This window comes from Zootoca vivipara, chromosome 7, assembly GCF_965207765.1.
Source record: "Zootoca vivipara chromosome 7, rZooViv2.hap1.1, whole genome shotgun sequence".
In the NCBI taxonomy this organism is placed as follows: Eukaryota; Metazoa; Chordata; class Lepidosauria; order Squamata; family Lacertidae; genus Zootoca; species Zootoca vivipara.
The window spans coordinates 52,473,826-52,501,415 of record NC_142590.1 but is presented as its reverse complement, the minus strand read 5'-3'; the positions used below and the strand labels follow the sequence as shown (position 1 = coordinate 52,501,415).

At 40.3% G+C, this 27,590-nt stretch overlaps 1 protein-coding gene across 4 annotated transcripts in view; it reads right to left on the bottom strand.

The window, feature by feature from the left end:
* Positions 1-27,590, bottom strand: part of FOXP4 (forkhead box P4) — a 149,894-nt gene that overhangs the window by 71,501 nt on the left and 50,803 nt on the right. For 3 of the 4 annotated variants that reach the window (XM_035123076.3, XM_035123078.3, XM_035123080.3), the window contains exon 3: positions 6,868-6,957. In XM_035123076.3, the coding sequence (XP_034978967.1) occupies positions 6,868-6,957 (90 nt within the window). Of the gene's footprint in view, positions 1-950; positions 1,067-6,867; positions 6,958-27,590 lie in introns of those variants that run through there. The other variant, XM_088673349.1, reaches the window with a different exon arrangement.

Below are 27,590 nucleotides of genomic sequence, written 5' to 3'. Positions count from 1 at the left end.
TTCTTTATGAGGGTAGGGTAGGGAGAAAGGTTGGGAGGCAGCCACTGCAGCCCTGGCAAGCAAGTGGGAAAAAAGTGAAGTATGTGGTTTTTGCTTCCCCTAAAAGCAGGGAAGCATTCCTGCTCCACTTAAACTTTGCCATAGTGGGGCTCATGTGGAAGTACAAATTCAGATTACTTTGACACATATTTTACAATCACCTCGGTGTACCCCATCACCAAGCCCAGACCTTGGTCCAGGAATCTTGCTATATACATTATTCATTCTCACCCATATTCTCTACATCTGCACCCCACCCCCCATCCCGCCTGGAGAAACTCTCCTGGTCAATCTCATCCACACCATTCCACTGTTAGATAAACTTCCTTTCAAAGTGAGTCTGCTTAATCCTATATCTCCCCTCATTCAGATCCTCCTCCAGTTGTAATGCAGGGCATGAGGAGGGGAGAGAGGTTGCTGAGTTATGAGCTATTCCTGACTCATGTCTACAACTTTCACAAGTTCTTTTGCAACACAAAAGGTGGGGAGGGAGACAGGACTGTCAGGCTCTGTTAACTCTGAGAAAGCCAGCAGGACAGACAGAGGGGAGGCTGGGAAAGGGTGGACTAGAAAGGGGGAGAGAAAGGAGATTGAAAAACAAAGTGTGAGAGAGAAAACAGACCATGAATGAGTGAGGGTGAAAGGGAAGATAAACAGGCAATGACAGAATGAGACTAGGTTAGAAAGACACAGCTACACAACACACACACACACACACACACACACACACACTTCATAGATACTAGGAAAAGAAACAGCAGGGGAAGAAAAACAATAAGAGAAAAATTCCAAAAGATGGGCGTGTGTGTGCGTGTGCGCGCACACACATATACACACACACACACTCATATTCATACACACACACACACACACACACACACAGTACACTAAAAAAAAGAGGAGACACTCACAGATTACAGGAATCTGACTTCACCCTTACTGCCTTTGTTCTTTCAAGATATTTTCCATTCAGTGACTGCATTTCCTTCCTGAAAAAGCTATTGGAAAAAGCTGGCTGTTGGCTCGAAAGAAGCCCTGGTGAATTATTGCTGTTAATATCAGCAGTGATTTTGCCTTCTTCACTTTCAGTTAAACTCATTAATGGAGATGGCGGCCCGTCTGGTACCTTCACAGAAGGGCTACTCCTTTCAGGGCAGGTGTTATAGAGGCCCGAGGGAAAGAGAAGGAGGTGGTGGTTTAGAAAAGAAGGAAAAATGTTTCAGGCCAGGTCTGGATTCCATCATATCCCACAAACTCCCTTAAGAGATGGCATTTTTATAGTGCATTTTCAAGACTGGAAAAGACCCATTAGGGCATAAAGACTGTCTCCCTGCCAATATAGGATTTTCCCCTATAGCCATCTGCCTTTTCTAAATTTACTGCATTTCAAGTAATGGTCTTCCATAGCCACTGTTCCAATATAGGAGGTACTTGGGCCTAATCCAAAACTTGTTGAAAAAACAACGAAGTCAGTGGAAAACTCCCAGCAGGGCTCCATTTAAAACTTCTTGGAATAAAGTAAGGTCACCTCACATATTGCCAGGAACTTATAGACACTCCTGATGGAGAGAGATCAGAACATATAAGCGAAGCTATTTTGTGGAATGGATTCTGGGAAAGCTGAGATCTGTTGGTCCCAATGTTATTTTTCATTGATCAGGTTTGGAAAATTGGGGTGGGGTGGGGCAGAGAAGAGTCCAAAAGACCCTAACCTTCATTGCACTGCAATGGTTATGGTTATGAGATGCCGAAACTGACACATTGAATTCCCAAAAATGGCTTTCGTTTTGCTAATCCTAGTCCCATTTGCTGTTCTGAAGATTTAACATCTTCAACAATATTTTAAGACATGCTGGACATCAGATGAAGGCTTATTGCCTTCAGTGCCAACGATGGTGCCTTGGAGGTAAGGGAGCCTATACCAATTCTGTTTGATAGGTTTAGAAACAGGCAGCCAAGTGAAAAAATAAATGCAACAGACCTGGATGTGGAGAAGAGACAGCTTATACACTCAAGATCAAACTGCAGGTACTGTATGTGGTTCCAAACTAAATAGAATAAGTGAGAGGGGAACACAACAAGCAATATAATCCCCTTGCTTTATTCCAGACATATTTCAACAGAAAGAAAATGAGAACAAACAGTGCTGAGACCACAGCATAGATTTGGCTCTCTGGGGTGTCCGGAAAAGCAGAAGGCAGCCTCCCCCATCTCCATACTCTCATCCACTGGGTTTCCTACATTTCCAGCAGACTGTGGAGGCAGTTCAGTTTGGTATAGGCGGGACCTTCAGCTCCAGGAGAGCACATACTAATTACTTTCCTTTGTTAATTAAACCCACGTGGCTCTAATAAGGTAACCTGCTGTTCGCCGATAAATTTAATTAGCCTGAAGGGAGAGTCCCTCCACACAGCTATTTAAAATTGTCACTTTCCATTCACTTGGGCTTCCCCCCCCTTCTCTTGCTGTTCCTCCTTTAGACCTGAATTTATGCTCATTTTGCAAGCCCTTTCATGTCCCAAACCTGCTGCCCTCAATGGCATGTACATGTTCAATGACCTCCATCTTGGCAACATCTCTAGGGACATTCAAAGCTGAAAGCAGGACACTTTTATAGCTTTGCATTTGAAGAGCAGGCTTTGTGCTTCGGTGTAACTTATTCAGAGTGTAACTAGGTGTTATAAGAAGCACAGAACTGCTGCCTCTCCATGTCTCTCTCACCCTCTTCCTCATAGTGCCTACATTAACACAATGTGTGATGTGATGTCATCATGCTATGCATTGCCCTTGTGTCATATCATTGGCTGTCATTTATCAGAGAGGGGCAGAGCACAACGTGACAACATAGTGTCAGGCATGATAGGAAATGTTTTGAAGAAGAGTGGAAGAGAGTCACAGAGCAACAAACGATCTTTGAGTGCATCCAACATCTTTCTGAATCACACAGAATGAACAATAATCTGCAGGTCATGTTTTGAGCATTATATTGTGAGGGGGCAGGGCTTGCAAAGATATATATATATATGATGTTCAATTTTCCACTTCTGAGAAGGTTTCATTGATCAAAAGCCACGTATTCTTCTAAGGCCACCCTGCCCACCTTGTAATTTTCAACATTTCTACAAATGGACAAGGACTACACAGTGTCATTTTCCATTATCCCAGACTAGGTATTCAGGCAAAAGGGTCAGATTTCCACACCCCAACCTCAGTTGCTCCATCTGTGTTGTCTGGTTCCCATAGACCCATTGCTGGGATACTAGGCATTCTACCAAACATATGCAAACCCTACATCAATTTTTAAATTTATTAACTGGAAGCACTTCACTATTAATTATGTTGCCATGGACTCAGCTATGCTGACTTAAGCCCTCACCTGTTTCCTTTCACTGAAAGGCTTTGGCCTTACTTGGTCAAATATTAAAGTCCACATGGCTGCAAAATCAGCTTTTTTGCCATCCAGAGGAGTCTCTCTTTTTAACATGTCTTAGTTTAATGACTCTAACAAGGTTCAGCCAACATGCTTCTCTCTCTTCTTCCTTGTGCTTCACAATCGAATCTCTTTTAAAATTACTTCACTCATGAAGACACCATCTCGTTGCTCTTACACCAGCCTTACATCTGAGCAAGGTGGCTGTTATGTGTGGACCCCCTTTAAGAACACAACTTAAAACATAAGGTAACCTCTGGCTTTCACACCTTCCAATGGCTACTGTCGCCTGTGTATTCTTCTACTCCGTCTGCAGATGGCAGGTAGTTGTTGCATTCCTCAGATCTCTGTCATGCTCTGGCTGGACAGGGTTTGTCTGTTTGTTTTTTTGTTTTTTGTTTGTTTGTTTTTGGGGGGGACTTCTAGTTCTCTCTTTGCATGGTATGGAGGCCCTTCCAAATGGATATCCCATATCAGCTCACTGTCTCTCTCACTGGATTGTCAAGACAATTTCACACTGCCATTAGATGCAAAATGTTTATTGTCCAGATCTGTTTTTTGCACACTCCACTAGCTTCATGGTGACTCTACAGCTGTCAAAAGGCATAGCCATCACTAAGATCCACAGGGCAGCAACCTGGTCCACAGGTTTGACTTTTGCCAAGCAGTACAAACTGGACATGAAGCAGCCTTCACAATTCCTGCCCTGAATGAGATCTCACAGCATTGCTGCCCATTTCCTCTTTAATAGGTATCATGTACAGTCACACATCTCACCCTCCATCCAAACACTATGAGAATATCCAGAGGGTCATAACTATTTTTACTTGTCTTATAGGACCTCTCTGCGATGGTTAGGGGATGGGACTGAGCAGAAAGTAGTGACTGTGCCTGCTAACTTCATTTATGGTCAATTATTGAGGATGGGCAAGGGAGCCATTAATCCTGGTCTTCCTGAGATTTCTATAAAATTATGTCTGTGGTATTGTGCTAGCACACTCTCATTTATGGGACTACACAGAATCCAAGAATGCACTAATTATGGTGAGTGTATGACCTTTCATCTCGGGGACACATGCACCCAAATTCACTGACCAGTATGAAATCAGCTAATTACAGAGTGAATGGCAGTTGTGTCAGAACTGGGTAAGTTATGACATCAGTGGTCTATTTAAAAATTCATTTAGCTTCTCTCTCTCCAATTGAAATCATGAAGAAATAGTTAAGATGAAATAGTCTAGGATGGAATTATAACAGATAGGATCATCTAACTCAGAATTGTCAGGTCATTATTAGCTCCAGCCATGGTCTTAAGTAGAACTCTCTCTTGCTATCCAAGATCATTTAGCTGAAGATGGCAGGGACTGAGCACAAGAACTTATGCATGCAAAGTATATGCTCTGATATGGAGACTTCACTAACATGCTCACAGGTATATGCTTTAGCTAAATAGGAATGAATAGGGGAAGGGACATAAACCTAGAATGAGATCAAATAAAATGGTGGACAGATATGATGGACCGAAAGGATGAAGACAGCAAGGAAGTGGGTGGGCAAGCAAAGACAGGGTTGATTAACCCATTTGGCTATGTCTTTATTTTCTATTTAGGAAAAAAATGATAAAATATACATAGTAAAAGATAACTAAACAGATCATGTTTATAAAACACTAAAAAGTCAAAACATATTTAAATAAAAAGAAGAAAGAAAATAAGAAAAGAAAATGAGAGAAATCAAGCATAAAGTAACCATTGATCAGTATATATTGCTCAGCAGCCTGGTTAATTATGAGGCAAACCTGTTATTACAATTAAACAAATGAAAATAAAGCATGAATATTTTGTGTATTTAAAATTATAAACTCAATTGTTCTGTGAGTTTACTGGGAGCACAGCCCTCCTTGCTTCTTTTATAAATAAGAAAGTTAGTAGTAAAGGGTTGATTCCCTTTTCATACCACTACAGAATACATAGGGGCTTAGGAGATTTCCAATTAGCAGCTATTATTTGCCTCACTGTTGTCAAAGGGAAAGCAGTTAATTCCAGACTTTCTTTAACTATTCCCTTTATAGCAACTTTATAGCAAGATTTCCATAAACATTGCCACCATTTATGGCATCTCACTGACATGGCAAGATCTCAAATGTGAAGTGTCCCAAATAAACAAATCCATATGAGCAATATGCTGTGGCCAATTTCCTTCTGAGCCTAATCAACTAGTGGTTCAAAGATGAGCCTAGTTCATGTTTTGGCATGCTACCGTTCTGTTACTAAAGTGGGTTGAACAGTAGGAGCCAAACTGCACTCTGTGCCTGCGAAGAGCTGCAGATTGCCAGTCTGTCATACAGTGCAATCTCACCTGAAAATGGAGTACATGTGGCCCATGTGGCTGTGTGAATCCGGTCCTTAAAGAAAAAGGCTCCAAGCCCAACCGCGCCACATCACATACTAATGCAGAATATTGGCAGGCGTTTAGTCCTCAGCAAGCTCTTCTGCACCTTATTGTTAAACATTCTTTGTAGAACCTGGGAATACTGCCATAGGTTCTTGCTACCCTGGAGCACTAAGGCATCCAGCAACTCTGATGCTTTTCTCAGTACACTCCCCTCCAGCCTCAAAACCTAAAAAAAGCTTCCAATAACACACCTGCTTCCACATATCAACATCCAACTCACTGCTCTGAGCCACTTTAAATATTCTATCTATAATGGGAATCAAACACACAGGTGTCTTAACCAAGCTCTGCCCAAATGGCTCTATCAGTCAAAAGTATGTATGCATGTATGTATGTATTTACTGCCCTTCATCATAAGATCTCAGGGCAGTTCACAGAAGTAAATCTACAAGACTACAGATGCCACTCTCACTTCAAGATCATAGAATACAATCCAGATGTTCCTGCCTTCCTCTGATATTAACTCTCAATGAATTAAATAATTTCGGTGCAATTCTCCAGAAGTGCTCATCAAGTACAAAGTTCTATAAATGGTATTTAAGCCATATGACCTTGAATTACATCTTTAAATGGTTGTTTGGCTTGCTTTGGCAATGTAAAATTTAGTATGGGTGCCACAATTAAAATATACATATACACCAAGAATGCATTCAGGAGTGACAACCTCATCAATCAACTGACATGGAAGGTGGCCTGCTAGGTAAATACCAGCTTGGAACATGGAACAAAAATTAAATTATCATCTGTGTAATGGAAACAACCATAGTGCAATACCTCCAAAGACCACAGTGACATTATGAGGAATACGAATACATCTTAATACTATAGTATTTAAGAACCAAAAGTTTGTGATTCAGAGGATCAGCAGTGGGTTTTTAAAAATCACATCCAGGAAGCATAGCTTTTCAGAGGCACACTTTGCCAGAAAGCTCTTATCCTCTCACCTGGACTGCTGGCTGCTTATTTTCATTGCTGCTGGGAGAAGTCAGCCCTGTTGCCTGTTGCAGAAGGAACTGCCGTGCCACCTGAAGAGCCTGGAGGGAAAGATACATAGTACAGGATGAAGAAAGTAGAGTCTCTCTTTATACCCTTTTATACCCTTTCCAATGCAAACATGCCATCAAATCTGAAAAATAACTACTCACATACTCAAGACAGCAGATCAAATATTACTTGCCAAAGTAGTTTGTATTAAGCATGCAACACTGGGACAGAAAGACCACAAAGAGCAGGACCTCCATGAAGCCAGGCATTTCTCTTCCACCATTACCAGAAAGATCTGAGACCAAAGAATGATCCAGGATGCTGGAAGACTAAGCTAAAACAGAAATGGTCCTCAACAGCTATCAGCATGGCAGACTACTGGAACTCCAACATAAGAGCCATATTAATAAGGAACTAACATTTAAGAAGATAGATCCAGGTAAATGTAATTTATTTTCTTATCTGATTTTCTCTGTGTCCATATCCCACTCCAATCTCATAGCAACACAGAGATAGTGCAGCGTCGAGTAGCTGCATATTGTTTTTAGGATGCAGAGGATGGAATTAATAGTCTTTTGGCAACAGTCAAAAGGCATAGGCATCCATTGACCTAACTCAATTTGGATTTACCCCACCCTACCTTTGTCTTTCAAGTCTCAAATACAAGCATAGATTATGTCTGTACACAGATTAGTCTAGATGGGCCAATATACCTTCAAGAATGACATTCTGGATACAGATTGTTAAAAATCCTGCCCGTTCAAATATTCTAGGCAGCTGGGAATAAAATGTGTATAACACATTAAGCAGTCACTACATATGGAACAACTATGGGTATTTGTTTACTAACTTGTTCTATTAATATATGTTTCGGCCAAGGCTCCCAACACATAATCCAAAATTTAAAACTACTTTAAAAAAACCCACAAAAAGAAACCAGTTGTACATAATATAGAACAGAATTCTCTCAGGCAGACTAATGGTCCATTCAGAAGCTGCTGGAATGGGCGCTCTGGCCTGTGCTTCCTCACTTCCATTTTCCTTCAAGACACACAGGACTTTAAGTATCCCCAGTGAAGATGGGGAAAGGGCTGCTCACCCTTCTTCAGGCCACTGATATGTCTCTTTAGGAGCTGATAGCATGCCTGTGCATGATCACAGGCAATGGGTAGCCTGGTAAGCTCAACAACAAACCATGACTGGCAAGCAGAGGAGGGACAGTTGGGGAAGTGGAGAATAGAAAAGTGTGCCTGAAGGCATGGGACTTTAAAAAAGAACACACAAGCATGGGAGGAAAGTGCACTCTAATGTGTCAGATCACAGCAGCCATACCACAGAGGAAAGAAGTGTACGCTTGCAAAGAGCAGAGGAGAGGGGTTTCATTCAGGAGCCAAGAGCAGACTGCAAGTAGAGAATAACCCCTAACACAAACAATCCTGTGGTACCAAAAGCGGCTGCTCCCAAAGCCCCACTTCCTCATACGTTTCTTATTTTTGCTTTGAGAAGAATATTTTTTTTAAAATAAATGGTACATTTCTGAACAACAAAGTCATTGTAGCCCTGCCTGCAAGACAGGTTTTTATTACAGCATAGAGACAGGAGGGGGGAGCACGGAGGTAGAGGTCGACGGGTCATAGCCCAGCTTGGCGGTGCTGCAAACAGCATGTGGGTTCCACTGAGCTGTCAACACCGCAGCCGTAAATCAAGACTCTGGCTTCCAAAGGGCGGCTGTGCTCTCCCCAGTCAGCAGAGGCACTTGCAGGGTGTGTCCCAGAGAAAGAGCCGCTTGTTAATTTTCCACATTTCCAGCTATAAAGAACAAAGTTACTTTCCGTCAGGCATTTAAACCTTACATACTGTACCGTACTCTCTCTGTTTGGAGGAGCAGCTGATTTTCAACACATGGATCAAATTAGTGTGTGCACACTTACCCGTATGCAATATAATTGCTTACACCATGGCATGTAAATGCAAGACAGAGATTGGACTGTTGTAGCTACGAATGAGGCTGAACATGGGCACAATCTAGTTTTGCAATGTAGATAGATATGCATGTGTGCTACGTGCAACGCATATGGACACACGGTGTAAACAAGAGTATCTACACACTTGTTACAAAGTGATCTCATGAATATCTCTCATGCATACACCATATCTGGGAACACGGCAGGGATGTTTGCAACTAATTTTATTTCTACGACAGTACTCAGCACAATTATAAGCAAGAACATACTCAACACACAGCTATGAAAAACACATGAGCAATTTTAAAAATGCATTTTAATATTTTAAAATTTCAATATGATCTGTGTTGCATACTGCATGTACATCAGATATACCATGCATGTAAACTTTAAAGGTTAGCATAACTATAGGTTTGAAAGCACATCATATGTGCGTCCTTAAGGCAGACGCCCAATTTTTTTTCAAGGTGACTTTACATTAAGACACCACACAGATGTCCAAAGGATACCAGGTGTTTTATTAAAGTTTCACTAAATGCTAAAAGAAGTGCAAGATTGCAAACGCAATCTTTAGAAGCAGCTTACTGGCTAAAAAGCAACAAAGTTACAGACACTTCCTCAGTCACACAAACAGTGCTAAAAGTCTCTCATAGCAACTTCTCCACCCAGCCACCCACAATATCAACAAACCTAATATAATTGTCAGTCATATAAAACTCAAAAACATGCTCCTAAATATATACTATACAGGACAAACAAGCACTGAAACTGCACTGTGTTCATTTGAGAAGACCTGCAGCAACAATGGAAAATACCAGAGACTAAATAATTTTTAAACTTGGTGTTTTCAATAAAATTCTCTGGTTTACATGTCAACACATGAAAAGTAAGCTATCAACAGTCCATGTCTGTATAAATAGTTCTATAAATCTAAGGAGTTGTGTGTTGCCTTCTTCCGAAATGAAAGCAATGTTTCCTTGGATTTGCCTACTATACAGGCATCAACCAAAACGACAAAAGAAAACAGTCGCAATGAAATCCCATTCAAAATTCAACAGGTTTAAAGTTTCAGCTGCACCATCTGGCTTCCAAATACCTGTGGCAAAAGCTCAGGCAGCACTTTTATCCTCTTCCAATGTGTGCAGAACAGCCTGCGCCTTCCCTTTAAAAGATTCCATTTTGCAGCATTTTTTGCCCAAGGACAGTTGCCCCAAGGAAGGGTGGACCTGACTGCAATTTAAGAGGGTTGGGTTTTAGTCATGGCACAGTTGTACTGACCTTCCATGTGACCTGGATTGAATCCATTCCGCTCTGTGCCCTTATTGACTAAAGTGTGGATTTATAATATCACTGACCTCACAAGAAACAACACCCGACTGAAAAGGTAAGTTCCAGGATCATTGTAAAATCCTTCCAACAATTTGACAAATGAAGAAATAGGGGCTCAGAGAGAGGAGAAGATAACTGTTCCTTTTGAACACAGAGTAAGAATCGGGAACAAAACTGGAGTCTTATTTCACCTAACTCTCCGACCCTCGGAAAGTCTTTCAGCACTTCACACGTCTGTTTCCTAATCTCTCTTTCAATGCTTCACTATTTTAATTAATTATGCTTCATTAGTTCAATCAATCAATTAATTAGCCAATCAAAGTTCAAGAGGAGTCCTACACAAATTGAGGAGAGAAAAGAGCTCTACTACAACACTAGTGCCATAATGATCGGAAGGCCAGCTTGCCAGAAGAAACTGGGATGCTGTAGCCAGCTGTATGAAGTCTCCAATAGACCCCATTTTAATTGCATTAGCCACACAACAGTAGCTTTGTTCACAAGGGGACAGCAGGGACAGCCCCCTGTTTTATGGGCTTTGGGAACCCTGTAAAGTCTGTGTGAGTTTATTAAGCCTGGTAGTGGCTTGTGGAAGAAGAATACGGCTCGTGACGGGTGCCGGAACATGTCAAGAGGGCACCAAGCCAGGCTGGTACGCAGGAGACCTGCTGCTCGATTAAGGGGATGCACAGCATGGCGCATGAGAGCCAAGGGAACGGTGGACAGAATATAAGAGGCCCACCCCATACAAGCTCTCATGGGGGGATTTAATTCACTCCCTGCTGACTCTCTCACTTTGTTGTGCTCTGAAGCAAGAAATTACAAGATTTACAGGAAAAAATGACATGGCCTTACAGTCTCACACTGGGGTCTCCCTGTGACAACTATGCAGCTCACCCACAGAAGGCCATACAATCAGGAATGGGAGAAAAATGAGCAGGGGAGAAAAAACACAACTAAGACACAGCAGTATACATGACTCCACTTTTCAAACAACAAATTCCAATACAGTAGACACTTCTCCATAATTATTTTAAAGTCAACATGCTAGTAATATGTACTGGTAGCCAACATCTTTTTTTTTATAGGCAGCATACAATTTTCCAGCCACCTGACAATAAGGAAACTAGTAGTTTTCTCTCAATTCATTTAAAAGGAAAGCTCACCCCCACTACTACCACAAAATAGGTAGAAACAGGCATGTGCCTTCAGTTCAAGAACCTAATTGCTTGGTTACTTTGGAAAAGTTTGGACTTTCTCAAAAATGTATAAATGAATTGTAATTTTATACCTCTCTCCTAAACTGAAAGTAAGAACAAATGAAATTCTTTAAGAACCATTTGGTCTGGAACAGGGTACCAGATAGGGCTGCCTTCTGATTTGTATTTGGAACCACTCATTGCACGTGCAATCAGATGCAGGAGGGTGATTTGTGGTTTTGTTCATTAACAAGTATAATTTAAATTAGCTTTATACATGGATGTGTTATTATCATTCATTAGTAGACCTGAAACATCCAAACCAGAATTAATAAAGAGTAATTAATAGTTTGTCTTTGTCCATGGAGTTTTCTTGGCAGGGATACTGGAGTGGCTTGCCGGTTCCTGCTCCAGGTGGATCACGTTTGGTCAAAACTCTCCACTATAACCTGTCTGTCTTGGGTGGCCCTGCACGGCATAGCTCATAGCTTCTCTGAGTTATTCAAGCCCCTTTGCCACGACAAGGCAGTGATCCATGAAGGACAGTGTTTTCGAAGCTACGAACATGAGTTTGACCAAGCTGCGGGAGACAGTGGAAGACAAGGGTGCCTGGCGTGCTCTGGTCCACGGGGTCACAAAGAGTTGGACACGACTAAATGACAACAATTAATAGCTTGGGTAGACTATTCAGGATATACAAGTAATTGGTCAAAATCTGAATTAATACCAGTGGGCAATTGCAGACAACTTACTTTGTATACTAACTGGCGATTTTGTTGGTGCCCAGAGGTCTTAACATAGCTAGGTATTTTGGTTCCAGGAGATATTCATCAAATAACTACATTGAATTTGAATCGGTTGATAAAGGTTTTCCAGTGATTTGGAACAATGAGCCTCACTCAAATTTAATATTTGGGGTTAGGTTAATGCACTTTAGATGAATATTTTGTCATGGATAATAAATATACTTTGCAGTGTTTCATTGCATAATCTCCAAGTATATTTTCAAAGGACTAATGACATATTTCAGAAGTTTATGTAGGATAATTCTACACTGCATTTTTCACTTAAGAGAATGCAGCTGCCAATATTGGAAGGAGGCAGATATTAGTTTACATGACAGGGCATATTTGTCACCATGTACAAAAGATTGGCAATTTTTTCCTTCTTTGAATTCCCCAGCTTGGACAATTTTAGAGATGGCGTATTTGACACCCTTATTTAGATGGTTAGTGCTGGGGTCTAGGTTTCATAAAAGGAAAGGCTCTATGCCACCTAACAGAAAATTAAACTTGTAAACTGTTGTTTATAAGTGTTACGAGATTTTTTGGGGGGGGGGTCAGATTCCTCTGATCCCTTGATCCAGCAACTGTTAAGAGCTAATCAAGCCTTCTAATTCCAGGGAATAACCAAACTAGCTTCCTGGTGAGGTGGTGGAGGATTAAAGGGCTCGGTGTGAAACAGAAAATGGGTGGGGGCCCCTTCTCAACAGAAAAAGCCAGAGTTGAGAGCAAAGTTTACCAGTGATGTGACCTAAAAGTAAAGCAGCAAGCTAGAGAGAGCCATGTCTGATCTCTACTGGAATCCAAGGCTGTGGGCAATGGGGTGTTAATGTGGTGAACCCCTCCATCATAGGCTCAGGTTGTATATATATGTGTAAATAAACCATATATCATCATAAAGACACCACAGTCTCCGCTGTCCCTCATTCCAAAAGGAAACCCAAAACCCTGGGTAAGCACCTGGAACCCCTGGACTCTCACAGGGCTTGGAAGGGGAGGGAAGGAAGTCAATAAATGTATGGTATAATAAATGATGTTTAATTTATAATGTAAAATTTGAAAAATTAATAAAAATTATATTTAAAAAATGGAATCTCACAAAGCTTGGAGATTGGTGTGGAGTGCAACAATAAGCTCAAGAACGCAGGTGTGGAATAGGGAATTAGAGGGCATCATGCAGCCCAAACAATGAAAATTTGCTTTAGTCTGTATGGAAAATTGCTTTAGACTTGAAATTGAGACTAATATACTTGAATATTATTTTTTGCTAGATCAGACTCCACAACATTTGTATAGAATAGCACTGTCTAATGAAGGAAGATGTTGGAGGTATAATGCCCCATACCTGTTTTAAGGGCTAAATCCTATCATTTTAGCCCCTCCTTCTACAAGTATTCAATACACAAAGCACCTTGGTCCCAGAGCAATGATTATGCCATTTATTTCCTTTATTAGCCTAAGGAAAAAACTATTATAAAATTGTCACTGATCAATAAACATGAAACAAACTTGCTGGTAAAGAGTTCTGTAGATAAAAAGCACAAACAGACAATGGGCAAGGCATGGGGATATAGGTTTCAACAAGGCATGAAAAATTAGGGGAATGCAAACAATCAGTAAAAGAATATGGAAATGATAAACAAGAGCTAGAAAATGAACGCATCTGAAGATAACAAAACCTTCAATGCAAAGATGGAAAAAGGTATCAAGTGAAGCTAAATATATATTCAGAAACATGATCATATTTGCATGCACAAAAAATAAGATAGGCAATAGATCACAAAATAAAAACTAAGTGATTGACTTCAATTTATCTACTCTGAGTATGGCTAACACTGGATAATACACTCATTCCTGCAGGAATGGCGGACCTGTTTTCCATCCCTCTGACCTTCGTGAGGAATTTGGCGGTTGCTAGGGGAGTAAATGGCAACCCCCTACCCTCTCCGGGGGTTACGGAGAGGGGCCGCTGGCCCGCGATGCCCCCAGACCCACTCCGACTGTTTATGGAGTGGGGGGGAGCTTGGGCTGAAGCACTTACGAGGGCCAGGACTCCCGGACGCTAATCTGCATGGCGGGGATTTCCATGATTAAAGAAGATAATTAGGCTTAAATCTATGGACATACTTCAGAAGGAGGGGCAGAAGCACTGTTTACTGCCGAGAAATCTATGCTGCTGAGGGTGAGGAGTTAAAGGCTGTATTTCATCTGGAAGAAGGATTGATGGGGACGGAGCGATAAGGGAAGCGAGTCTTTCTTTTTTATTTTTTTCCATATGAGTTACTTCGTACCTTCCCAGACGTGATGTCCTGGCTGGTTTGGAGTGAAAGAGAAGCAAAAGACTGTGTGAGTTGAACTTTATAAACTGTTGTTATTGAGTATATTTTTTGAAGATGAGGAGTTGCTGACGAGAAAAGCCCCCCTCTAGTTGGATGGGAGGAGTGCCTGGACGCGTTCGGAGGATTTATGAGTTGTGACGCACTTTGAATTGGAGCAGCGACCTGAAGCTAAGTTCAGCTATAGGGCAAGGAGATCCATTAATTTACCAAGAGTCTATGCATGGTGTGAGGTCTGGTTCTTCTGCCTGGAAAAGCTGTAAATTTTATAAAGATCGTTAATCTATGAGAGAAAACGAAAGTGATTTGAGTTTTTTTAAGATGGCGCTGCTTCGTGTTGAGAGTCGACGCAATAGGGACGCTCCAGACCAAGAAGATTTATGGGGAGGCTCGACTGATTAACTCACACAGGAGAAAGAACATTTGTGAAACTTTGTTTGACATTTATCTCAGCAGCTGGGAAATAATCGGTTGAAAGAGGAAAACATCTATGTGACTGTAAGGGAAAGATCTGGATTATTATGAACTTGGAGAGACGATTTGAACTTTAGAAAAAAGACGGCAGTGGACGGTTGCGAGGAATCCCCAATTTCTTGAAGCATGGGAACCCCAAAAAAATTTCTAGATGATTTGGCATAACATTCGGTTTGATTGATATATATGTGTATAATTTGAAATAATGAATGTGATATAATTGGTTTTAATTGGAAAATTAATAAAAATATATTTTTTTTAAAAAAAAGGATAATACACTCAATAGGTTGAAGCGATGATCAACTAAAACAATAAGCAAAGCGGGACAAAATAATGGAACCAAGCATGGGCACAATTAACAAGAAAATGTTATTAAAATTGTTTTCTGACAACTGAAAATTACAAGACTAATGTTGACATCTGAGAGGAAAGAAGGAAATGGAAGAGAACATTTGTTTATTTGTTTGTTTAGAATCATTTATAGTCCACTCTTCTTCCCCAAGGATCCCTAAGATCTCTATCTTGAGGAGAAGTAGTAATCACATGATCAATAAATAAAGAAATGGAAAGAGAAGAGTCCAGAGGAAAAATAAGATATTCTCTTTGAAATATTTGGCTTCAGAGAACTAGGAAATAAAAAGACAAGATAAAAAATTAACAAAAGAAAAGATCAGAGACAGAAAATAACACAACATTGTCTCCAAGACCATGATTATTATAACTAAAATGTAAGACATGGACAAAAATAAAAAGCAAGGTGATTAAAATAGAACATTTAAAAACACTGGTAGAGAAGGGAAGAGGACAAGGAAACAAAAGAACCATTAACGGAAATGTGGCAAGTATGGTTAGATATATAAGACAAAAATGAAGAGAATGACCAACAGTATTGAAAGTAGGGGACAGAAGAAGAAGAACAAGGACAGATCAAGACGAATAGACTATTAGCACTCTTCACTTGACTTTACTTAAATAAAGTAAAAGTAGTTTCACGACAGATCGTGAAGCTGAGGCTCCAATACTTTGGCCACCTCATGAGAAGAGAAGAATCCTTGGAAAAGACCCTGATGTTGGGAAAGATTGAGGGCACTAGGAGAAGGGGATGACAGAGGACGAGATGGTTGGACAGTGTTCTCGAAGCTACGAACATGAGTTTGACCAAACTACGGGAGGCAGTGCAAGACAGGAGTGCCTGGCGTGCTATGGTCCATGGGGTCACGAAGAGTCGGACACGACTAAACAACAAAAAGTAGCTTCTGTTGAGTGGTAAAAACATAAAACTGATGAAGATCAAATAGTTAGGTAAAAGAAAAACCAACTAATGAGAGAGAACATATTCAACTAGTTTAGAAAAAAAGAAAATAAGATAAATTAGATGATTGTCAACAGGCAAGAATCAGTTAGTGCTAAGGAAAAGCTTGTCAAAACATTACAAAAATATAGGTAATGGTAAGATCTCCAGAAACCTTTTTAAGGGAAAAAGACAAAACAGGATTAAAAGCACCAGAGGACTTTTTAGGTGAAGACAAACAGAAAGACCATTCAAAGAAACGGGATAAAGGAAAAAGGTTCTAAAAAGAAAGGGCAAAAAAAGCAAATGCCATAAATATCAGAAATAAGCAGCAGTTGGTTTATATCACAAAAAAATGACCAAGAATCTGAGGAGCTGAGTGAGAGAAAGAAGAAAAAAGGTGGAGCAATAATTTAACAACTGAAGAGAGACAATGAGCATTGTGGAAAAATCAGTTTTGAATATTGCCTAACAGGGGAAAAGGGAGAGCATTAAGTTTAGACTTCTAAAAAACCACTATGTTCAGGACCTGCGCCATAAACGTGCAAGTTGTCTAATATATGAATGAAGAGACCGGAATGAAGAAGTAAGCCAAGGCTGAGAAAGAAAGGATTATGAGAGCAGGCAGAAGAATAAATTATAGTAGAAAGAACAGAGCTAAATAGTGAAACAGCCTTATTAGGGGAAGATGAAGAGAGAGGAAACAGGAGGTAATTGCAAAGAAATCCTTCAAAAGAAGGGTTTCATCTAGGATCACAGAGTACAGTGGTACCTCTGGTTAAGAACTTAATTCGTTCCGGAGGTCCGTTGTTAACCTGAAACTGTTCTTAACCTGAGGTACCACTTTAGCTAATGGGGCCTCCCGCTGCCGCCACGCCGCCGGAGCACGATTTCTGTTCTCATCCTGAAGCAAAGTTCTTAACCCGAAGTACTATTTCTGGGTTAACAGAGTCTATAACCTGAAGCGTCTGTCACCTGAGGTGCCACTGTAGAATCAAGGAGAAAAGTAAAAGCAAGCAAGTGGTGATCAGAAAAAAGAATGAAAGCAAAAGCAGCAAAACAAGGAAGTTTGTTGCAATATCTGAAAGATCAACTAGGTTACTCTACTAGGAGAGATGACAGAACATACTGCACTACCCTTTTAGAGATGCAGGATACTTCCTGATAGGGGCTTAAGAATGTTAATGGTTGACAAGAGTTTCATAGGGATGCCATGAAGGGGATGGTCAGATCCTGAGAAGGATTTAGAAGAGCTTGGGGAGTTGGTGCTAGATGATCCTGGATGATCTTGAGTGGGAGGGGGGTCCTAGCAGATTAGGGGAGGTGAATTCAGGATCCCAAGAAGTGTCTGGAGGGATCAAGCAGGTTGGGGGAGGAGTATTCAATCACTGTCAGTGAGGAGCCTCCAGGCAACTGAGAATAAGGATTTATTCACTTTTTTATATATTTTATTTTCTATTTTTATCACAACAATAATTTTCATATACCTACATATTCAATCCAAATTTACTTGATTGACCTCCCCGCCTCCCGTTTCCATTTTTCTCCTTTTATTTTCCTTGCATCTAGTTATTTTTCCACACAATTTCAAATTCTTTTTCATATCCTAATTCTATTTTCAGTTCATAAATGTTACAACAATCCTGCTAATGTTTCCAAATTTTTACAGTGTTCTTTAAAGTAATCCATAAAAAAAATCCGTTCTTGGTTAAAAATTTTCCTCATCTTGGTGCCTGATCTTCACGGCTAATTTAGCCATTTCAGCATAGTCTATTCAGCATAGTCTATCATCTTAGTCATTCATTCTTCTTTCGTTGGGACGTTCTCTCCTTTCCACTTCTGGGCAAGAAGCATTCTGGCAGCTGTGGTCGCATACATAAATAATCTCTTTTGCTTCTTTGGCACTTCATCTCCTAATATTCCTAGTAGAAAGGCCTCTAGTTTTTTGACAAATGTATTTGTAAACATTTTTTCATTTCATTATATATCATTTCCCAGAAACCCTTTACCTTTTTGCATGTCTACCACATATGAAAAACGTAGCTTCTTTATCTTTACATGTCCAGCATAAATTAGACGAATTTTTATACATCTTAGAAAATATAATTGGTGCTAAACATCATCTGTACATCATTTTCATATAATTTTCTTTTAGTGAACTGCATGCCATGAATTTAAATTGCAAATGGGTCACTAGCAATATATTGTTGTTTTTAAATTACCTTTTTTTCTAGAAAGGGTAAATCCAGATTAAAAGTTTGGGGTGGGGTATGGATGCTACAGATGCCATGAAGACCTTGCAGGGGGGGGCATGCATGAGGAACACCCATTCCACAACAAACAGCCACTTAGATTTGATTCTATTATCCCATTGCCATCAAGAAAAAGCAATCCTAGCATAAACAGTCATGACAACTCAGAACTGTAAAAGTCGGCTAGAGGCTAGGGCTAAGGTTTGTGACATGATTGTATCCATGAAAAAAGATGGAGCCTTTCACAAGGAAAAGAACAAGTAAAAGAAACGGCCATATTCATATCACTCTACAAATTCTCAAGAGGTTAGCCTGAAATAACGTCCCCCAAAGACACAGAAAGAGAAGATTGTAACGGAATTCAGTTTTGGTGTGAAATTGTGGAGTGGCACTTTCATCTAAAGACAGAATGTAAGAGATACTGAAGACCCAAAAAGCTACTGAAGAGAGTTTTTTCCATGAAAAGAGAAAAGAGAAAGGTAATCGACCCAAATGTTCTGGGTATTTTAATTCTTTTATATTAATATTTTTATTTGATGAGGACATTTTGCAATATCATTTTGGGTCTTTTCTTTTGCTTCCCTTGGTTTTGTTTTTCCTTAGAGAAATATTACCAACAATTCAAAGCCACTTGGCAATTATGTTAGCCCTTTGGCATCTTCTTAGGATGAAATAAGATGCTCCCCTATGAGAGTATTCTGGCTGACATACACTTTTCTTTAGATTTTTAACCCACATAATTCACAGAGGCTTAAAGTCACATTTTTAAATTAGTTTCAAAAAAGTTGTTTAAAACTATAGACTGTGTTAAAGACAAACATGTTATCAGATATTTCCACCAAATCCCTGACAGTTATATGTTTGCTCGAATAAGGTGGTCTTGTTTTAATGCTTCTATACTCATGGTTTAATCAACTATCTGAAGGAAGAGAGTTCTAGAGTAGCTATCAGAAAACCCCATTTGAACATCTTCATCATTTATACACAATGCATTTAAAAAAAAACAAATCTAGTGGTTAAGTCAGCTGACAATAGCAAACATGACAGAACAGATGGGGAGAACAGCTGGGCTGAGAACTAGGCGACTCTGGCTCTGTGCATGGCTGCACCATATGATATAGCACCCAGATTACAAGAGGGAGCATGTCCCAGATAGTAAATGGCTTTTGGATACTGGAGTGGCTGCCTACCAAGCATGGCCACTGACAGTCCTCAACAAGGAAGGCTAAAAAGGCCTCCTGTACAGGCTGGGACTTCGCCTGGGCAACTCAAGTATTCCTTTGCTCTTGACTTGTGCTCTGGTTTAGACATCCCAGTTCTGTGCCTTAGCTCTTGGCTCTTGGCCCCACTCAACAGTTGCCTAATGATCAGCTCAGATGTGGAGCTATCAACCAGAATTATCCACTGTCCAATCATTCCATCTTAGCAAGCATTTCAGCTTCCTAGAAGGAATTATTCCCTCTCTCCTTCCCCTGGTACACTGTTCTGGAGGTTCTCCCAGCGCCCCCCACAAACCAATTTCAGGGGGTGCACAGGAAGATGAGAGGGAGGAAGTCCTTGCACTAGGCTTCTGCTGATTAGGTTGAATTTAGCCCCTTCTACTCTTATTATTATAAAGTGGCCCAGTTCACATTTCAAATTAAGCCATGGTTAAAATATAGTTAAAAACATTGGCCAGGAAATAAGAGAGTCTGGCTCAACATGACATCTGATCTGGGGCTTGTTGCTTGTTTTCCCCAAACCAACCATGAGCAGTATGCCAAGAACAAAGTTCAGTTACTGCTCATGGTTTATCTGGAAAGAAACAAACCCATACAGTAATTCAAGGTTCTGATGTCATGACAAGGCAAACTCTTGTCTAGTTTCTTCCACGGTGCAGCACCAGGATTGGAGCAAGAACTTTACAACACTGTATACCAGCTTGCTGCTTGTTCATGTTAAAACCACAGCTTGTTCCAAACTATGGTTAATGTGATGTGTGAGCCAAGCCACAAAGAAAAGGAGAAAGAGAAAGCATGAATACATGCATGTGTGATGTTCTGCTGAAAGTATATTTAATGAAGCATTCACTTTAATGGTTTATATTTTGTACTGCATATTAATATTAAGCAATCAAAAATGCACCAAGAACTGAGAGCCATGGATGAGTTTCAGTTTGGAAAACGAAAAGTGTTTCCATTTCAAAAAACCTTAACCTAAGATCTGTATTATTTTCAAAATCTTCCCCACCCTGCCCAATTTTAATCCACACCAATAAGCTGCATTTCTGGGGAAAGAATTTGAGCTTTGGGAGCTTACTGACTTTTTCAAAGTGAATTTTAGTTCCGACTTTGGGTTCTAAGTCAATGTAGCGTGGATCCAAGTATTCGGCTCAATAGTTGTTTCTGTCTGTATTTCTTTATGTCTGATTTTCAGCTGCTACTTTATGACTTAGCTGCAAATAACCAGAGCAACGAAGCCTGAAAAAAAGGGTTGTGTGTGTACACATCTAGCAACAAAGAAAGTCTACAATTAATTCCAGGTGCACGTGGGCACTAAGAAAATCTTGCCAGTATCAGATCGCAAGAAGCAATAGTAGCTTCTGCTGTGAAGAATCCCACACTTTAGAAGTTTGAAGATCATCACCCTCTTAGGCAATGAATCAGCAGGCCTGTTGCTGTCTAATTCAAAATGTTATAGGGAGGTAGTTGAAAAGAGATATATTCCCTCCAACTTTTCAGCTGACCAAAATAGTGGCCAGACTTAAGAGTTGTGGTCATATTGGGTAATACTTTTCCCCACATGATAGATGAGCAGCTGCTTCTCAAATTGTACAATGAACCTAGACATCTTTCCCTCAAAGAAGCACTTCTAAGGAAACTGCATTTTTCTGCCCTTTAAAATGCAAGGATTTTGTCACTGAAAAAATGCAGTTTTGCTCCAGCTTTTCCTTAATGTGATAGTTATTGCAATTAGAGGTTTGGTTGTGCAAGAATACCTATTGGCCAGTACCACTAATAAAACTGCTCACGATTACCTCAAAACCACCCCAATGCAAATACTTTACAACCAATTATATGTATTTTATTTCTTTGCTTTGGAAAAAAAGTGTCTTTAGAGACAAAGACTTTCTGCTATACTATGGAAATGTAAGGGTTTTCGATGTGAGTAAGGCTAATTTCTCCTCAGATCAATGCACAGGAATAATTTCATGAACATTTTCCACCACCACCCCATTTCTCCCCTTTTGTTCTCTGAAAGCAGGAGCTTTGATGTACCAGAGCGGACTGTCCTGGATCCAGGCAGGATGCCTGTAGGAAGATTGACCAATGTAAGAGACGAACTGTCCTGGATCCAGGCAGGATGCCTGTAGGAAGATTGACCAATGTAAGAGACGAACACCTGGAGGAACGTGATACGAAATTAGCCAAAAGTAAGAGCAAGATGAAGCTTAATTAAGTTTTCTGGCACCTGCTTTTATCTTAGAATATTGTACTAGCATCATGTATTGCACAAATATATTTAACTCTCTCTCTCTCTCCACCCACACCTGCAAAAAAAGGTCTGTTCTTCTGTTGCCACCCTCTGGACCTCGCTCAAGTCACATAGCCCATGTACCTTAACTCTCCCTTAAATATGAAACTGCTTCACCTTAGGGACTAGTTTTCATTTAACAGTTTAACATTTATGCAATGTATGAATGTCAAGAAATGGTTCAAAAAATTGTGCGGGCTTACCTTGGGTGCTTAAAGCAAGAAGATGCCTAACCTGTACCAAGGTTACAGGTAGGTAGCCGTGTTGGTCTGAGTCAAAGCAAAATAAAAAAATTCCTTCAGTAGCACCTTAAAGACCAACTAAGTTTTTATTTTGGTAGTACCAAGGTGAATACCATGTGACCACCATTTTTTGAAAACTTACAGAATTCTCCACTCCCTGTAATCAGCACAAGTCCTAAATTTTGAAAGTAATAATATCTTATACTTCTGTATGCACACAGTATTTTGGAGTTTGGATAAAGGAGAACATAGTAAACACTCCCTTGGGAGGCTTTTAACATTTATTTTTTAGTCTTCAGACCCCCTTTCAGCAGCATTTTCAAGCTTTTTTCAGTAACAAACACGGTTATGCATTTCCCTTAAAGTGGAGGAACAGATTTTCATGACAACTAAATCCAAAGCTATAAAATATAGTAAAATCTGCAAACAAGTTATCAAAGCTGATAACGTCATCTCAGTACTAATACCATTACTACTTTTGTAAGCTACTGAATTATATAGAAAGTTTGTGTGGTATCACTTTAGGGGAAGATTTATAGGGCTTTATATAGAATTGGGAGGAGGGCAAAGAGCAAGTTCCTCATTCAAATAGAAACAGATTTTCATAAAATGCCATACAAAGGCCAATGTTTAGTTTCATTTGTCCACCAGCCGTTATATTTCTGATAGTCACCTTTCATCAGCCACTCTAGATCCAGCCTGTGTTGTGGGAAACCAAGCACTCCACTCTCATTTCAACATTGCACTTTAAATGAGATTCTTCCCTTCCAACTAGTATTTCCATTGCTTTCTAATTGCTGTGCGTAAGGTTGCTGCGGGACTGTCAAGGACACTTACGGGATGATGCCCGTGAGATCACCGATGAGAAGAGACATATCTGCACCCCCATCACACTCTTACAATTTTTAGATGGTATTTTCTTGTCTTCGTTTCTGCTAGTGCCTCACTTCATTTTTACTAGCAATTCCTGGAATACATCTCTCTCTTTCCTATGTAGGGTTGGCATGCCAGTATGAAATACTGTCAAATGACTGCCAACTTGACTGCAGTCAAATATTCCATGAAGCCATGATGTTGATGATACACATATAATTGGTCTGCTCTGTGTTGTATACAATTCCCTTTAAAAAACTGACTTGAATTTTTTATTTTGATCTTTTTGTTTTAAAGTGGAATTTTAGGACGACCTTGGCGTTCCAAAATAAAAGCAAAAGAGAAGGTTTATTTCGGTGAACAATTAAGATCAATAGAGATCTAACATTAGTTGCTTTCAGATAATATCCCAAGTCATGGTTTGGAGGACTGGGATTGAGGCACATGCTCACACATTGCCTCTTCCTACCTCCGCTCAAGATCTCAGTTAAATACATCACTTTCTTGTTTAATCAAACTACAGCATGCCAGCAAGGCCACCGAACCACAGTGGCAAACCAGGATTACTTCACACCATTGCTTGCTATTTTGGATGTAGTGAAACACTACGGCATGATTTAACCAGGAAGCAATGTACGTATTGTGTTAAGCTGCATGCAAGGGGACATGAGAACGTGCAAGCACATAGCTAATTTCTTATTTCCCAAACCATGGTTTGGAGTACTAGCTGAATGTTAAAAGTTATGGCATGCCATTGATTGTAAAAAGTTGCAATTTTAAAATAAAACACCATTAGTATCATTGCTTCACAATAACAGCTACTCAAATTATAAAACAAAGTATCAAACCTGTTGAGCATATATCTGCTGTTTGGGAATCAAGTTAATGCTTTACAGAGCAATCCAACCCCTGCTTATGCCAAGCTGTGTGGGTATAGATTGAGCAGAGGCATCCCTCTGCTCAGCTCTCCCAGGTGATAGCCCTGCCAGGGGGTAGCCCCAAAATGGGGCATTCCAAGGGGTGCGGTGGAACCAGACCAAGATCTGCTGGATCGTGAATTGGTCTTACAGCCATCACCAGCTGGCATCTAATCACCGTGCCAGTCTGGAGCATGTCTTACCTGCTCACTAAACACACAAGTGAACAACAGGGCTGTGGTTGTGGGAGTGAGCTTGGACTGCACCCATAAAAATAAGTGACAGTTAGTTTGCCAACACCTGACCAGTTGATGGATCAAGTCTTTTTTTACCACTCAAATGTTCAACTCTACCCCATGCTCTCACTGATTTAATCTAGCCAATTTTTACACTGCCATTATGGAAGCACTGAGGGGAAAAGGAAATGCTTATGAATCTTAAAATTTTATGGGCTATATTGGTTGGGTTTTTTAAAATTTGGATTACGTATTTTGTGGTTTTATATTCTGATTTTATCCTGTTAACCACCCTGAGACCTCCGGTTATAGGGTGATTTTTAATTTAATTAATCAATTAAATAATAATAATAGGATTTTTTTAAAAATGGAGACAGCACAAATACTAGACTAAAGCTGATACACAATTAATGGAGCAGTATGCCATATGCAAAAAAACCAACTTTGTTTCAGGAGAAGGTTGCAAAGGGTCAAGAAGGCGATAAATGAAGCCCATAGATTACACTTTTTAATGTAACAACTGTAGGATTTTGTTAGGGCAAAGAGTGTAAAGTGAGTAGTACAGCACAATCTTTTCATATGCAAGGTCCCAGATGCAATACTGGGCCTCATCAACTTTATTTTAAGGGTTTAGGTATCAGGTAATGTGAAAGACCTCTGCCTGAGATCCTGGAGAGCTGCTGCTGTAGGCACCAGACTGTGAATACAATCACGCAAGTGGGAGAAAAGCAATAATGCCCCCAAAGGGTTAATCTCTTCTCCAGATGTTCTCAGCAGTGGCTCCCGGGGAAGTCAAGAGCAGTCAATGTGCAGTATGGCTCAGAGGATTCTCTCCTCAATCCTGTCTTACCAAGTAGGTTGGAGGGTTGTTGTTTTTTAATCATACTGCCTTGGTCTCTTGCTTTCCAGTCTCTGTAATGCTCCCTCTTTCCAAGGATTAAAGAGGATCTGAACTTGGGAAGGTGGGGTTCTGGTAGGGAGGACTTAGCCCAAGTTAAAAACTCATTAATGTGCAAAGACTAGAGCTCTTTTGAATCTCGTTACAGGATGTTAACACACTGGAGGTCTCTTGATGTTCCCACAGCAACCACTGTGGGAGTTCCCAGACGCTAGGCAACCCTCCCATGACCCTAGCTGACCTTTCCCCTTCTATGACCCTTGCCACAATGTAAGCGCGCGCTATTGAATCCCAGGACGTTTTTCAGCTGGGCCCCACCATTGAAACCTAAGGATTTCCCCCTAACACCATCAAATTTGCTAGAGAAAGATGGGAAGTGATCCCTCCATTCTTTCCACTCTCTTCAGAAAGAGTCTCCGGAAGCCTCACTGGAAGTTGTTTCTAGTAGTCTACTCCTTGGAAGGAGGTGGGAGTTGTTCTCCCCATTTCCCAAGTGCACGTTCAGAGCAGCAAAATTACAATACAGCAACTGCATGTTTACTGTAGGCTAAAGCAGCTTTCAGACTACAGACATACAGACCCTTCTGAGCTAAAGCATGAGTAGGAATATAAATAGACACTCCAAGACTGCTTTGAAAATGAGCACATTTCAGAATGAACAAGGCACCACAGAGCATTTTGCTAGAGCCACATTTCAAGATCCAGGCTACCTAGAATCAAGGGCTCTTGACCCACAGACCTTCAAAATGTGTGGAAATAGCCATAAAATAATTTTACTGATTCTTAAATCACTGTTTTACTGGATCATACAGAGAGATCAAATGGATCACAACCCCCCACTCCTCCGTCTCCCAAAAGAAGACATTGATCAGGTCACAGCCCCAACACATATGTCCATGTTGACTGCACTAGGAAAGTTCACCGAGTTTTATAGATACATGGGTACATATTTCCTATTCTTGCAACCTGTTTCAAGACACGACCTATGAAGACTTGTACCCATAATTTGAAAAAAGAAAAAATAGCAATGTTATGGGCAATAACAAGCTTGAAGCTGGACAGATGAAGTCTGGCATATTTTAAGAGAATTAATTCCCATGGCTTTGATCACCTCCATCACAGCTAGTTTTATTATCAGGATTTCAGATCTTGCTACTGCCGTTTCCATCTCCATAAGCAGTTCACTGATGACCAGCTTGCTTTTGTAGGCATCTGAAAAGTCTTTATCTATGGCATGACCACACACAGAAGCATTATCATACACAACACTTCTTTATGCCAGTACAGCCAACATGGTACTTTCCATATGTTTTTGGACTCCCAGCTCCCATCAGCCCAAGCCAACATGGCCAATGGTCAGAGATGGTAGTCCAACATCTGGCTAGTAATACATTGACTATCCTTGCCTTACTGTATGTGTACAAATTGCATGTGAGTCATAGAATCATAGAATTGTAGAGTTTGAAGGTATCCCATGGGTCATCTAGTCCAACCCCCTGCAATGCATTCTAATGTGCAACAAATGTGATAAGGACTGTTTAAAAAGCATTAGTGCTTCTGCATGAAGAATTATCACAGATATTTTGAGCAGTTGGCTCATATGCATACAAGATCATTGAATATCAATCAGTGTGCTTATAGAGCCAGAAGCGAAATATGACAATATTGTTATTGCTGGGTTGTTGTTGTTGTTTATATTAAAAATATATAGTAGGTGCTGCAGAATGACTTTTTTTTTTTAAAGTCCCTAGGTACAGGCTCACAACTGAATTAAAGACCGGACACATTACAGAGAAAAAGGAAGGAAAGTAAATGTAACTATAACATGGCTGTTCTGTTTTCCTGACAGCAGCACACAGTGTTTAGTGTTTTCTCAGAGTCTGCCTTGTATCAAATTGGAAAGGGCAAGCTCCACAGGAGAAAGGTTACTTGGAGGTGGGGGGAAAGACAGGAACCCAAAAGAGCTGCAATACCCACAAACACTGGGAACATAGGGCTGGGAGGTTTGATTAATTGACCAACTTTCAAAGGCTATAGAAGCATGACTGGGCGTTTAGGTTACTGTAGCACTTTATGTGGGTTTTTTTTTTCTTTGCATGAAAAAAGGTTCCCGCAGGGGCAATATGATCTATTAGGTAACAGGTCAAAGTTTGGGAGTTAGCCATGTATAACAAAACAAATCATATCTACATGGTCAAATCTTTGTTTCATAAGTTATTACTTTAGACATCTAGCAATAACCAAGTTTGCCTGTCAGAGGTCAGACTTGATACCTAGCTGCCAAATCATATGCTGGAGCTTCTGGTTTGCCCTCTGATAAATGGAGACCTTTCTGAGATACAGCACATAAAAGAAATAGCTCCAGGAACCACTGAACTTT